Source organism: Typopeltis vanoorti, chromosome 7, assembly GCF_054136105.1.
Source record: "Typopeltis vanoorti isolate ZY-2024b chromosome 7, IOZ_Tvanoo_1.0, whole genome shotgun sequence".
NCBI classification, from domain to species: domain Eukaryota; kingdom Metazoa; phylum Arthropoda; class Arachnida; order Uropygi; family Thelyphonidae; genus Typopeltis; species Typopeltis vanoorti.
In genome coordinates, this window is record NC_143555.1 from 147,641,351 (window position 1) to 147,656,924 (window position 15,574).

Genomic DNA, 15,574 nt, shown 5'->3' on the forward strand with positions numbered 1-15,574 from the left:
ATTGAACTCAAACATTATGCTCCAGAGTCATTGTCTCTTCAATTTTCTATACTCAGCTGGCACCTATCCCATCTCATGGAAACTTAACATATATAGAACCCATTCCAAAAAAGAGAGACAATGCCTACCATCCAACTACTGACCAATTGCCATCATCTCAAACCTCTCCAAAATAATGGAGAAAGTTATCAATGGTCAACTTCTTCACTCTCCCTAGAAGCTCACCAGTTAATTAGCAACCACCAGTATGGATTCCACTAACTCAGATGCAATGCTATCTTAGTCTACATCACTGGAGATGCGTCATGGAAATGTTTGAAGAAACGTGTGCTGCTGCCCTTGACATTTCCTCGATTATATTTGGCATCAAGGCTTGCTTTGCTAACTGTCTTCCTTTGGTCTACCTACCATCCTCTATAACAGGATAGCCAGCTTTTTCTCTGGTTGTTCACTGCATGTCATGGTGATTTGCACCCTGTCTTCAAGCCTTGCCATTAATGTAGAACTACCTAAGGGTCTCTTCTCTCACCTACCCTCTTTCTCTTATACATAAATAACCTACTCTCACTCACTATAAATCCTATTCATAGCTTTGCCTACGATAGCACTCTCCACTCATCCTGCTCCTTCAACAAATCATATAGTTCCCAGACCTCCCTTACATCAAAAGATCATTTGCAACCAGTGTCTTAAATGCCGGTCTCCATACCAGTGGGACACAGATAACCTAGTTTCAGTGCTGCCAAAATGCACTCCTGCCTTTTCTCCCAAAAAAAGTGATATCAGCTCACCTTTCCTCATCCTAAAATAATACAAATATCATCAGACAGGATGAACTCCATACCAGTCTCTCTCCTATCTCTCTCCTTGGACTGACAGTTACCTCCAGCCTCTCTCTTGGCACAAACATATCGCATCAATAGCTTCCTCAGCTTCTAGAAAACTAGGCATTCTTTTCAACTCACTCATGAAGCTATTTTATACTCACCCAGCTATTAACCCTATATAAATCTCAAATCTTCCCGTCTTTAGAATACTGTACACACATTTGTGGTGGTGTACCTCAAATCTTCTTAAAAATTCTCGCCACTGTCCAGAGGAGAGTTATTTGGCTCATGGATGACTCTTCTCTCACAGGCTCACTACAACCTTTTTCTCACAGATAGTGTTTTATCTCTGCTGAAAGTTTTTTGACTTTGTTATACTATAAATTAAAGATGCTGTGGGCATGGATGTTTGTGATTGTCTGTGGGAAAACTAGTGGTGGTCGGCAGTAGATGGCATTGGTGTAGTTGCGGTCACTTGGTGGATTGAGTGGTGTAGACAGTTGTAGAGTAGGTACCCTCCCTCGATGAGTCTTTGGACTCCCTGCAGATGTCAAATAATAATAATATTCTTGGTTTCATCCTTTATCCAAGTGTAAGCAAACAAAGTTTGTGCATGAAGTCACTTCGTGACTGGGCTTCTTGTATATAGAGGCTAATGACTTCACATCAATTGCCTTAGTATCCTATAATGCAATGCACATATCCTTACGGACATGTATAATGCTAGGCATTATGGGAAGGACCAACCTAGTCACGAAGAAGTGACTTTACGTGCAAACTTTCTTTGCTTATGTTTGGATAAAGGATGAAACCAAGAATACAATTTCTTGGCATCTTTAAGTTTTAGCTCTGTGTCTCTTCTACAGGTATTTCCATGGTCACTGCTCCAGTGAATTAGCAAACATCATTCCTCCATTTGCTGTTAAATCTTTTAAAACAAGAGCAGCTGCTTCCAACATCCCTTTACAGTACAACTGCAAACTCATTGAACCTGTTTCTCCTCTTCTTCATTTATTCCATCTATCTCTGTCCTCTGAACAGCCTTCCTCATAATATGTTTCCCAACAATTTTAGCCTATAGCTCTAAGAATTTAAGAGGTTTCTTCTTTCTCAGAATTCATCTGCACATTACACATGGCACTGATGTGCTATAGATGCTTGTACTTCTTATGTGTAGGATAAATTTATATATAACAGTATGCATTTGGCCATTAAGCAAAATTTGATTATACTGATTTGACTAATCAGTATAATCAAATTCTTGATATGTATCCTCAGGGATGTATCCTGTACATTCCTGATGATAGTACCAGAAAGGAGGGAGAATGTCGTGTTGACATTCTTCCTCCACATTAATCTTATCTGTCAGGTAATTAATCATGGGAATATAACAAGGGTCCATATTTAAGATTTCCATATATCATCATCATCATCATCATCATCATACGTATCAAGGATTTAGGCCTAGTATGGCCTGTTCCGCCCTTAGAAGTCATCGTTGAATCGTTTAAGAGGACGTCCTGGTTTTCTTTTTCCTTATGGCTTGTACTTTAAGGCTTGTTTTGGTAATCTTTCTGTTTTCATTCTTTGAACGTGTTCCATCCATTTATGTTTATATTTTTTAATTTTTCAATTACTGGTTCTTGGTTTAATTCTTTCATAATATCTTCGTTTCTTTTGTGATCAATAGGGTATACTTTGCAGTTTTTCTCATAAACTTCATTTCTGCTGTTGTTAATCTTTGTTTGTCTTTTTGTTTTATTGTCCAGATTTCGCTTCCATACATTAAGACCGGTAGGGCTAATGTATTGTATACTTTTAGCCTGGTTTGTTTTTGAACTAGGTTTGGTTTAAATATAGAGTTAATTACTCCTGTTATTTTTAAATATTTTGCAATTTTTATGTTTATATCTTTTTCATTTTCATAAGTGATCATACATCCTAGGTAGTTAAATGAATTGTTATCTAATACAATTTTAGTTCTTGCTGGATCTTGTCCTTTAAAGGCCATAGTTTTTGATTTTTCCGTTGATATTATCATACCATAATCTTTGGATATCTCATTTAGATTTAAAATAGCTTTCTGTAAGTTATCTTCAGAATTTGTAATTATTATTTGGTTGTCTGCAAAGAGGAGAGTGTTTAAGTTAACTGTAGGTGAAAGTTTAATTCCGTGATGTAAATTTTTACTCCATTTTATTTTTATTTCATTTAAGTAGATATTAAAAAGGATTGCTGAGAGGGGACATCTCTGTCGGACCCCTTGGTTTATCTCTCTTGTATATGATAGCTCGTGATTTAATCTTATTTGTATTTGATTATTTTCATATATACTTGTGACAGCTTTTAGGATATTATTTGGTATTTGTCTTTCTTTTAATATGTTAAATAATATGTTTCTTTTAACTTTGTCAAATGCTTTTTCAAAGTCGATAAATGCAATATGTGTTTCTAAATTATATTCTCTTCTTTTCTCTATTATTAATTTTAGGCAGAAGGCTGGGTCTATACATGATCGTCCTTTTCTAAATCCATTTTGTACCTCTAGAATAAAGTTTTCGGAATATTTCATTAGTTTGTTATTTAAGATTCTGCTATATATTTTGTAACATGAATTTAGTATACTGATACCTCTATAGTTTTTAGGGTCATCTCTATTACCTTTCTTAAAGATAGGAATCACAATTGCTTTTTTCCATTCTATTGGGGGGATACCAGTTGAGTAAATTTTATTTAAAAATAATAAGAGTCTTCCTTTCCATATATAGTACCAAGAAAAGGTGAGAATCTCTTCAGAAGGCAGCATTATATATGCTTTTTTTTCAAATGTGAATCCCTCACACATAAGAATGTGAATTTTTTTTTTTTTTTTAATGCTTTGTTTTATTTTTCTCCCTTTTGCACTGAAAGCAGTTCTAAATATTGTGATCACACATGTAGAGCTAGAAGAGACCTAAGAATAATATCCTGTGCTATACAACTTTAGATCTGGGTAATTAAAAACTCATTCTCAAGGATCTAGAAAGCACACCATGTTGTCAGTTTGCCCTGCAAGGTACACAATGAAAGTATTTTAAAATCAGTCCAAAAGAGACTAGAGCTGATGCATATACCTCTAAACGGTGTAGTTCAGAGGTAAATTTTGGTATTCTTGATGTAAATGCTCTGAGTTACTTTTCTGCATCATAGGCAACTTTCTCATGATGGATGCTAGTTTGTGTAGTTGCCTAGCACCCACAAACTGTATGTCGATAACTAATTTATATCAGGCTTCCTCCACTGCTGTTATCCAACCTTTGTTCTTTCTTTAACCTATGCTCTGTAACCCTTGCTATTGCATTGTGTCTTCTGATACATATTCCTTGTGTTCAATAATGCTGCACAATATGATCCAAAGTTTACTCTGACAGCTTACTCTTCTTTCCATCACTTCATCTCCAAGTTGTACAATCTCAGGTCAGCAGAACATTGATTCTTGTTTTGATTAAACTTATATATCCAAATCCATACAGGAGATTGTCCCTTTCCTGACCTATCACCATTAACTGAATGGTGCAGCATTAAAGGTCATCTCTTTTGTTCAACTGAGGTAGTAATGATTGGTGTCCCAGCATGCAACCATCCAGAGGTACGTTGATAATCATCCCTTATACATGAAGTCCTAGAGGCAGCAAGACATAATTCTGAAGTATAGAGGAAAATTTTCTTTAATCTGGATAGACATAATCTAAGCACCAATCATTGCAGTGAGGGAATTGCAGACCTCAATGATCGTATTTGGTGTTATTTATGTTGGCATGGAAAAATGGTAATATCCCATTATAAGAAAGATGGAACCCAGAACAGACTACCTGAGCAAATAACTATCTGAGACACTACCAAGAGAGAGAAACTTTGTATAGGAATAACCTGTGGTAGAGTCCAGGAAGAAGGAAGCACTGCATATAACCTGTGTATATAACTGCAGGTCTCTCAACTGGTTAACCCCCTCCCCGTGTATAAGACGACCCCTAATTTTTGGTCTAAAAATTTTACAAAAAAAAGTATCGTCTTATACACGGAAAAATACGATAATTAAGAATGAACAGCCACTGTCAAGGTGGGATATTTCAAAGAAAAGAGAGAAAAGATCCTAAATCAGATAGGAAAGAGGAGAAACCTGAGAACAACGAGGTATCTCCATTTCACCCAGAACTGAGATAGTTTTTCCTGAAAACCATCATCCTTGCATTCTAAGTTCAATGTTCAATTTCTTGTCACAACTAGACTTGACTTTGTTGCATAGATATTTAGTCTTTGAACTTGAAAGAAGTAGACTACTTGGTTTAGGAGTTCCTGCAGAGGCTGTGAATATAAGATCATTGGCTAATACCATATCATTACTAGTGGTTATGTCAAGCAAGTACACAGTATGGATTGGAAGAGAGCAAGATGTTGACAGGAGACTTAATGACCACAAATAATTAAGAAATAATTTTAAACTGATTTTTTTATTTGGTCATTAAAATAACAGTGAATCCATTATTTATTGCTTAATGGACTCAGATGTACAACAAAACTAATACATGGTTAAAAATTTCAACTGGCCTGAGGAAATCAAAAATCTCTCATCTCCAAACACCTGTTAGTTCTGAGAATTTATGGAGCCTTAAAGACACAAAAACAGAGATACTCATGAGACCCATTGTAGATACTAGATATTTGCCAACCTCCAATCTCTCCTCTAGACATCTTTCACAGATATTAGCTCCTCACGTAGGAAAAGCAGTCTTTTGTTAAGATGTTTCATTGGAAAAAAATCAAGGAATTAGATAGAACCATCAGACCTCCTAGTTTGCTTGGATGTCACAAATCTGTTGTGACAGTTAGCCTGCTATAAAATATTTTTTCCATTGGATACCATCTTATTATTCAAACATTGTATAGAAAAAAGGCTATCTTCCAGTTTCAAGAAAAAATGAACAAAAAAGAGGGGCTTGTCTCTTTTGCAAGACAGAAAAAACTTCAATTCTCTGGAGTGATTTTAAAACCCTGTCATTTTTATATGAAATCAGCTAACTGACTCTTCAGTTGACAGTCGAAAAAAAAGTCTATATAAAGATTCCTGTCCTCATGATGAAAATTGGACTAGGTTTTTTTTAGTCATAAAAGTAGCTCATATAAAGAAGAATCCGGTTCTTACAGCAGAGTGGGAAATGAATTTCAGATACTAAATTCATGAACTTATTTGGGAGCTAAGAAAATTGGAGAAGGCAGAGCTAATAATAAGTTTGCTAGATTTTTGCTGAGACATGGACTAGTCATTACTAATATGTTTGAACTTAATGATGTGAATAAATTCACTTGGAGGGGGGGTGTAGGCGCCAGTAGGGTGGAACCCCCTTTCGAGTCTTCAAAATTCAAGTCATCAGAATTCAAGGAGAACCAGTCTACCAGTCTGGAACACAGGGGGGGTTGGGTGCGAGGGGGCATAGCCCCCTAATAATAAATAAATTTGTAATTTTGCAAATCAGATTGAGAAAATCAGCTAATAGTCTCAGTGTGGCAACCATAACAGATATTAATATATTTTAAACTCAGTTTAAAATCACTAAAATGAATTCCTCTCTAAATTGTATAATCTGTTGACAACAGCACTATTTAAATTAATGTGAAAATTTTTTACATACTTTTTTCCCCAAAAAATTTTATTTATCATTTTATCATTTTCAGGTATTTGCAACATTATGGGATCTTTTGTAGCATCTTATCCTGCAACTGGCAGTTTTTCAAGGTAAATTATTATAATAGATTAAAGATGAGCTTGAATAGAATAAAAATTGACACTAGCTATAACAATTTGTAGGCTGTTTTGGCACAGAGATATTTTGTCATCTACTATGCTGATATATATCAGTGGTAGTGTGCCCATTTCGGTTGGGTGTGCTGCCATGTGGTTTATGCAACCTGCACTGCAAAATTCATGTTAATTTGACCATATGATTGCATTTTTATCTACATATGAAAGTTTTACGAGTGCATAGCACATCTGCACTCATCTTAATTGGTCCAATTTAGTTAATTGAAGGATAACTTTGAATACTTTATCAATTAATTGTAACCAAATCTGCATAGAGTTAGGGACAATGTGTTTGTTTTAAGATATATTAGAAAACATTAATGAAGAAGAGTGGTATATTTGAATTACTAAAAGTTGTAAATATAATAGTAAATTTGGAAGAGGAGAATGAGGCTTATAAATTATTCATAGAAAATTACTTTTCTATATCAGTGGCCTAAACACATCAGTTCACACTTCATGCATGCAAAACAGATGAAACTCAGAAAGCAAAAACAGCAACTCATGACAAATGACAACATTCAGTTGGATTGGTTGACACAATAACCAATCACCACCACTGATTTCTGGATGCTATTGTCTCAGCACACACCTTGCCTCACCTTCTGGGTGGTTTAGAATCACTGGAATGCTAGGAATTTGACCTGCTTCTCCAGCTCTACATCTGTTCAAAAGAATCAAAGGTGTCCGTATTTGTGACCACACATCCAGGCTCTTAACATGAATGTGAAGCAATATTTACTGTCAAAAATGTCTTCTTCATGAAGCATTAGGATATTGTGTTTAAGTTTAGGAATCACGTGAAGCCAGGAAACAATTAGGGGAGTCTTTAATAGCAATAAATGTAAAAATATGATATCGGTGATATTACCATCCCATTGGTGTGCACCACACACCTAGCACACTCTGAATATGTTGCCCCTGATGTGTGTGTGTGATAAATTTATTTAAAAAATGGATTAGTTGCATAAAGAAAATACTTCAGTCATTTGATAAACACCTTTAATAGTTTAAACAAGGGGTACTTAAGGGTCAAAGCTGTATAACTGAGAGGAGACCTCCACATAGCCTTTAAAGGAATGCGGAGAACCGACTAGGGCTTCTGACCTAATGTCCAATCCTCACCTTCTCATGGTGCACCCTGTTGGGTATCTACCTGAATACTGAATGAACGAGGATGGGCTGGCAATTTTGGATTTAGCCGACCAAATTGTATTCCTATTAGTTAAAGCAAAATACAAAATGATGGTACAACATGACAAAATTTCATGCCGGCTGGGACGTCGTCCGGTTAAACAAGGCCCCTGTTTGTTCGCCATGAAACCAGGGCGAACAGCAAAAAGTCAGCTACTGGAACAAATCTGAAAACACACCCCAACTCAACATCACCAGAGTTAAAGATCGGTACTATCAACATAAGAAGCCTGAATGGCAAAGAAATGGAGCTAGCAGAGGACTTAGATAAGTACCAGATCGACATAATAGGGGTGACTGAAACAAAAAAGACCAAAACTGGTGAGATCTTTCTGAGCAATAAATACAAAATGTTATATTCAGGCAATGACAATCCAGGAAAAGAAGGAGTAGCCATAGTATTCAACACAAAATACGAGGCTAATCTTCTTGAATGGCAGGCAGTCTCAAGTAGAGTGATGTGGGCAAATATGAGAATGGAGAACTGGACAATGAGACTAATTTGTGTCTATGGTCCAACACAAGGTTCTACTAAGGTAGAAGTGGAGGAATTTTTTTGATGCTTTAGAAAAAGCAACTGACACAATGAAAAAGGAAAAGTTGGTCCTTGTTGGGGATCTAAATAGCAGAGTAGGAAATGATTGTGAGACATACAAAAATATTTTGGGAAAATTTGGAGAAAAGAGCAAACCTAATAATAATGGCAAATATCTGTTGGATTTCTGCTCAGGACATGGACTGGTTATTACTATCACCATGTTCCAACATAAAAATGGACACAAATTCAGATGGAGAGAAGAGGCAAGGAATAAGAAAAGTCTCATTGACTATGTTATTGATGATAGTGATGTTTTCTCCCTGGTGCAGGAGACCAGAGTGTACAGAGGATTTGAAATTGGAAGTGATCACTATTTAGTCTTGAGCAGGATAAGATTGAATTTCCTATTGAAAACAATGACATGTAAGAAAGTTTTAAAGCAAATAAAAGTTGAGCAGCTCTCAGATGTGAACTGTAGACTAAAATATACAAAGATTATTGAAAAAAAAATGAAAGAGTTTGAGAATAGGAACCAAACCTTGGAGATTCAGTGGCAAGCCTTGAAGAAAACCCTGATTGATTCAGCTAGAGAGGCATGTGGTGAAGTTGTCTGCAAGGATAGAAAAATTAGAACTCCATGGTGGACACAGGAAGTTAAAGAGGCAGTGAAGGAAAAGAAGAAAGCATATCAAAAGTTCCTGGCAAATAAGTCAGCTTGTGCTCTTAAAGAATACAGAGACAAATGTAAGAAAGCTAAACAGTGTGTAAAACTAGCTAAACAAAAGACATGGGAGGACTTTGGCAAGAACATAGAAAATAAATATCAAGAAGATGGCAAAATATTCTGGAGGTTGTTGAAGAAGCTTTGGAATGGAGGAAATTGTGCTGTAAATGGAGTTAAAGATGATAAAGGTGACATGAAAACAGGAGAGAAAGATATCCTTGAAGAATGTAGTAATTACTTTGAAAATTTGCTAAATGAAACAAGCTATGATGACAGCACAGTGATAAAAAAAAAAAACACTAACCAGGCATGCAATCAGGAATACATATCCATACTTGAAGTAGAAAAAGTCATCAAAGGCTTGAAATGTGGAAAGGCAGCAGGAGTAGATGATATTCGACCAGAAATGCTAAAGTATGGTGGTATAATAGCCTCTTACAGTGACTGCACTGCATAGTTCAGAATGCCTGGACAGAGGGACGAATTCTAGACGATTGGAGTAGAGCTCTCATAGTATTCATGTATAAAAAGGGAAATAAAACTGAATGTGAGAATTACAGAGGTATATCCCTACTGAGTGTTACTGGTAAGATATATGGAAGTATACTTGAGAACAGATGGCATCAATGGCAATATCATATTAAAAACGAGGATATAGTGGAATAGTGGACTTAAGAGGTTAAAAGCAGTCCTGAAAAAGAAGAAATCATAATGAAAGTTTCTTGCAAGTAAATCCTGCCAACGTCTTGGTGGCTGAGTGGTTAAGTATTCACTCTAGAACCAACAGGCCTCAGATTCAAATCCTGCCATGGGCATGGATGTTTGTAATTGTAGGTGGAAGATGAATTTCATCACCTGAAACCACTGCCTGGTCTCCAACTTATTTACAGGCCTGAAGTTGCTTGAAAAAGTTTCATGTTTTATCTCTAGAGTAGGTTTTCTGGACTATGAAAAAAAAATAATAAAAATAAAAAAATTACAAAAAATATATGAAATGAATAAAAAAAAAAACTTTTCCCACCCACAGTACAAATGTGCTACAGGTTTCCAATGCCCTTGTTGCATGGGAATCACATTAACAAAAAAAATAGTCGGTATGAACTGTGAGAAAATACTAATAAATGAATAAGAAAGCTAAATGAAGTTGTCTGAAATAAAACTGTAAAAGTCAGTCTTTTTGTCTACAAAACAAAAATCTTTGAAACTTTGATAAGAATTGATGGAAAATGGCAACACGTTCTGGAGGCTATTCAAAAAGCTTAAAAGTGGATAGAGTACTGCAAAAGGAATAGAGATGATGAAAACTGATAAAGATTTCATGATGTTTGGAGTAATTACTTTGTAGCGTTGTTAAGTGAAAACAAGAAATGACAAAATGATGATTGAAAATATTGAAGAGGATTGTTATCAGGAGTATATATCAATACTAGAAGTAGATAAAGCTATCAAAAGCCTGAAATGTGCGAAGGCAGCTGGTGTAGTGATATTCAACTATAAATAATGAAATGTATTGATATTTTCCAGTGGGTTCACTGTGTAATTCAGAAGGCATTGACAAAAAGGTCAAATTCCAGATGATTGGAGTACAGCTCTCATAGTACCATCCATTAAAAAAGGAAATAAAACTTAAGGGGTGAATTGTAGAGCAATTTCTCTACTAAGTGTGGCAAGTAAAATTTATGCAAACATACTTGAGAGGAGGCTAAGAAAAATTGTGATAGGGAAATTTGCAGGAAAACAAACTGGGTTCAAACCAAATAGAGGTGTTAATAATAAATTTAGTTTAATCCTTTATCCAAGTGTGAGCAAACAAACTTTCAACAAATAGAGGTGGTCAGAATAAGATTTTCACTTTAAGCAAATAGTTTAGAAATCATGGTATAAAAGGATTTGTATTTAAGTTTCATATATCTTGAAAAGGCATATGACTAGGTGCTAAGAGAAGAGCTGTTCTAACAGTTTGGTGTCAACAAGACATTACATCGAACAGTTCATAGTTTGTATTCAGTTTTAAGTCATCATCAAATTCCTGACATTGACCCTCAAGGGGGTGTACAGGAAGTTTTAAGTCAGTAGTTAGAATTATAAGTACATCAAGATGGTTCGATATAAAAAGTCATTGTTGAAGGATATATCATATTTCACACTTTATGCAGATGATGTTATACTGCTAAATAGATTTAGTGAAATCTCCAGAATTCTTTAACTAAACTGTAACAAATTTGAGATGAAAATTAGAAGAACATAGAAAACTTCAACTGTATTCTTAATGGAGAACATAGAGAGAAAGTAAAATATTTCAGCTATTTAGGACAGTTTTTAGTGAAGATGGGAAAATAAATAAGGAAACAGACAACAGAATAAGTGAAGCTGGTATGGTAAGGATCCAATTCAATAATTTTATATGGAATAAGAGAGAAATCAGCCAAAACGCTAAACTAGCAGCAATACACAAGACAGTGTTTAAACTAGTTTTAACTTATGTATTTTAAGTTTTGAGAAAAAGTAGGGGAATGAACAGATGCTATCAATGGCAGAATCATAAGAAAAAATGAATATTTTAGGAAGAAACTTTGCACATTCAAAGAATATGTGAGAATAACTATTCTCAAGTATTATAGTATGTCACTTAAACATAATATGAGTGGAAAGGTTAACTAAACAGGTGTTCGATGTCAAGATGCTAGGAGGAAGACTGAGATTTACGTAGATTTGATGCAATCAAAAGTGACATAGGAGACGGAAATATACGATCTGACATTGGAGTTTCTTAGGTAATAAGCCATTTGGAGAAAAATTGTTGATAGGTGATTAGTTATAATGTCAACTTAATTATTTAGTATCATGATAGCATCTTATACATCTATTGAATATACATATCAACAATTAAATATTCGAAATATGATGATGTACCCCCAAGAAGATGAAGATTGGACATTAAAGTCAGATGTCTTCATTAGTTTCCTACATTTCTTAAAAGACTATGTGTTACTCTCTTCCCAGTTATCTTGCTTTCATAATTAAATGATCCTGTTCTTTTGTAGCAAAATGGTTCTAGTGACGTCAGCCACAAACACTACACAACACAGAGTTCTATGGTAAACCACTCAACATCCAGGACAACTTTATTTTACTGTGACAGATATTGCACCCCAAGAAAAGTGACACAAGTCAAAAATATGAAATTGTTCAGGAGGGAGGTCTATGTATTGAGAACACAATCCACACATAAAACAACAATCGACTTGTGTCACTTTTCTTTCGGGGATGCAAATTATGGTATCAAACTTTTCTGGAAAACAAAATATTATTATTATTAAGATAGACCTCCAGGGAGTCAGGGACTCATTGAGGGAGGCGCATATCACACATGCCAGCTATCCTACCTTTGCTTGAATTCATTCACACTATCTCCACTCATCACCTCCAAAGGCAAGCCATTCCAATTGCTCACTTCTCTATGAAAGAAAAATCTAGCTTTCTCACTCCTTTCTGAACTGTTCATTCTCAACTTCCATGGATGCCCTCTTGTCCTCTCCCAATGATGCTCCACAAAATGAAAAATTTCATCTTTTGGTATCATGTGTGACCATTTTAGAAATTTGTAGGTCTATCACATCATCCCTCTTTCTCCTCTTTACTAGTGTCTGCTTTCCACAAATTCTCAATCTTTCATCATAATCTACATTCCACAGTTATCTTTAATGCTCTCTTTTTATACTCTCTTCACTGTATCCAGGGCTGGTGCAAGAGTATCTGATGCTCCTAGGCAAAGAAAATTTAGGCACCCCTATACATTGACTCTCTCTATATATTTTGTCATACACAAAAATCTGGCACCCCTAGGCGATTGCCTAGGTTCGCCTAATGATAAAACCGGCCCTGATTGTATCTACATTACTTCAGAAACTAGAAGACCAGATCTGCACACAGCAGTCCAAGTGAGGTTGTATGAAGACTGTTGCATTAAGATCTTTACATGTTAAATCCCATTTCAGTATTGTAATTATTCTCTGAGCATATTTGCAATCTTACTATTAGACACCCTTTAACTTCAACTTCTTATCCACTAAAACTCCAAGATCCCTAACTTGATCAGTTTCTTCTAGCATAATTCCACCCATATAATATGCCATTGAATATCTCATCATGCCAAAGTTCATAATTTTACTAAGACTGAATTGACAACATTTTCACATGCCCACAATTCAAGTTTATTCAAACCATTCGACAAGAACTGCATATCAGCTGCATTCCTGATTACCCTGCCTATCTTTGCATCATCATCAGCAAATAGTTGTGTCTCCTGTCAAATCCTTCCCAATACTAATAATGTATAGATTGAATGACAAGGGGCCAAGGACTGATCTTTGTATTACAATGCAGTTTATCTTAAATCTTGCAGACCCACATCTCCCATATACCACTTTTTGATATCTTTCAGCCATCCTGTAATCCTTGCTAATATTTTATAATCCAATCCCATATTCTCCAATCTATGCAACAGTCTTCCATCCCGTATTGTGTTAAAAGCCTTAGCAAAATATAAAAGTGTCATGGTGTATCCATTTCCCTTGTCTAGCTTAATAGTAACATTTTTATAGAATGTGAATAAATTGCTCAAACATGACCTTCCCTTAGTAAATGCTGTTCCATGTTTCCATGCTGTTCATTGTAAAGTATAAGTTCTTTATCAACCCATTTTTTTTAATCTGTTTAAATTTTCAAACTACAATGAGTCTCTGCACTCCCTGGAGGTGTCATGTAACAATAACATATTTGTATGTGAGCCGTAATCAACATTTCCAAAATCTTTGCCACCACTCCAGAGATACTGATAGGTCAATAGTTGGATCCATCAGTCTTTGTACCATACATTCTTTCCACTACTGTGGAATGTTCCCTGTTCTGATACTCAGATTATATAGCCTGGTCAAAGGAATAGCCAATTCAGCTGAACATTCTTTTAGCATCCATGCTGATATTCCATCAGCCCCTATTGCAAAGTTTTCTTTCATTCATGCAGCAGCTCTATTCCTCCTCCTCATACTCCCGAGTTTCTTTGTCTGTTGAAGATGTAGCAGTGAGATCAATGTTGTATACACAAAGTTGATAGGCTTTTGTAAAATGACCACTCATTAGTTGAACAATCTCCTGCATAAGTCAACTGTATACCAGTAGGGTTATTCTTTCACATAATTAATGCAGCATAATAATAGAATTTTTTTGAATTGTCTTTAGCTTGCCAGTTTCTTTTCATACTCAGACTTAGCTTTCCATACAATAGTCATGACTCTTCTGGCCTTCTGTTTATAATTTGCATAACTGACATCATCCTTATTCATACAGTATTTCTTTCATATCATCTTTTTCTTAAGAATCTCTTCTGTAATAAGTCAGCACATGCATTTCATTCTTACCCTATTCTTCATACTCCAAGGACGCATTCCAGTATTGCATCATTTAGGTATTTTTTAAATGCTTCCCATACACTGCTGATATCCTTCTCATCAAACAGCACCTTCACGCAGAACTTAGCTTATTCCTCAGTTGGTAATAATTTCCTGCTTTGTAGTTCAGCATGTAACCTTTTCTGAATGGAACATTTCTAAACTCTGCGACATCCCAAGTCAGTACTGAATTGCTGTCACCAACTGGAGGCAGAACAGTCATGTCTTTTAGTGAAATTCTCTCTGGATCTATAATCAGAGCTAACATTCTTTGTCCTTGAGTTCCTTCTGATATGCTGCTTGAGGAAGTTTACTGATAATAAATCAATAAAATCTCCCATGATGACTACTCATTTTGCATTCATCATCTTTATTTAGTAGTGCATTTCTTCATCGCTAGCAACCGATCCACTGGATCTGTAACAACATCCCTCTCTGTATTTGATCTTATTAGACTCCACCTCACACTACATGGCTTCAAACTCACTGCCACCTGTAAAATTGTTGCTAGTATTGTACTCATAGGTTTCTACTCTAACTGGACTCAAATCATCCGGTATCAGCAGCACCCCCCCCCCTTCTTCTCCTCTCCTGTCTATCTTTCCTAAAAATGCTGTACCCTTTACGCTTGATACAAATTAGTATAGCCAGGTTTCACTAATGCCTACAATCTTGAGGTTCCAAGGTATTCATCAAGTCAACAAACTTGATCCCTTTGTTTCTGAAACTTCTAGCATTTGTGTCTAGACATAAGTTATCTCCAGGCTGTTTTGTATGCTCACCTGCATAGCCTGCATGACCAAGTTAGATCATTTGCATATTTCTGTTTGTGTCTAAAGCTTTGTATCTAATGCAATTATTCATCGCTGGAGACCCATGATGAGTCTTGCGACTCCATGGAAGTCCAGAATGTTTAACCACCTTACCGGCCGGCATTATGGATCAAATATGCATCCTCATACGCTTCATATCCATCATATATTTCAATGTAAAATCAATGGT

The 15,574-nt window shown here is 35.7% G+C and overlaps 1 protein-coding gene across 3 annotated transcripts in view; it reads left to right on the forward strand.

Moving 5' to 3' along the window:
- The window catches only part of LOC150105176 (sodium-independent sulfate anion transporter-like), a 255,432-nt gene that overhangs the window by 120,902 nt on the left and 118,956 nt on the right, over positions 1 to 15,574 (forward strand). For all 3 annotated transcript variants that reach the window (XM_090395526.1, XM_090395528.1, XM_090395527.1), the window contains one exon: positions 6,540 to 6,600. In XM_090395526.1, coding sequence (XP_090251652.1) covers positions 6,540 to 6,600 — 61 coding nt within the window. The remainder of the gene's footprint in view (positions 1 to 6,539; positions 6,601 to 15,574) is intronic.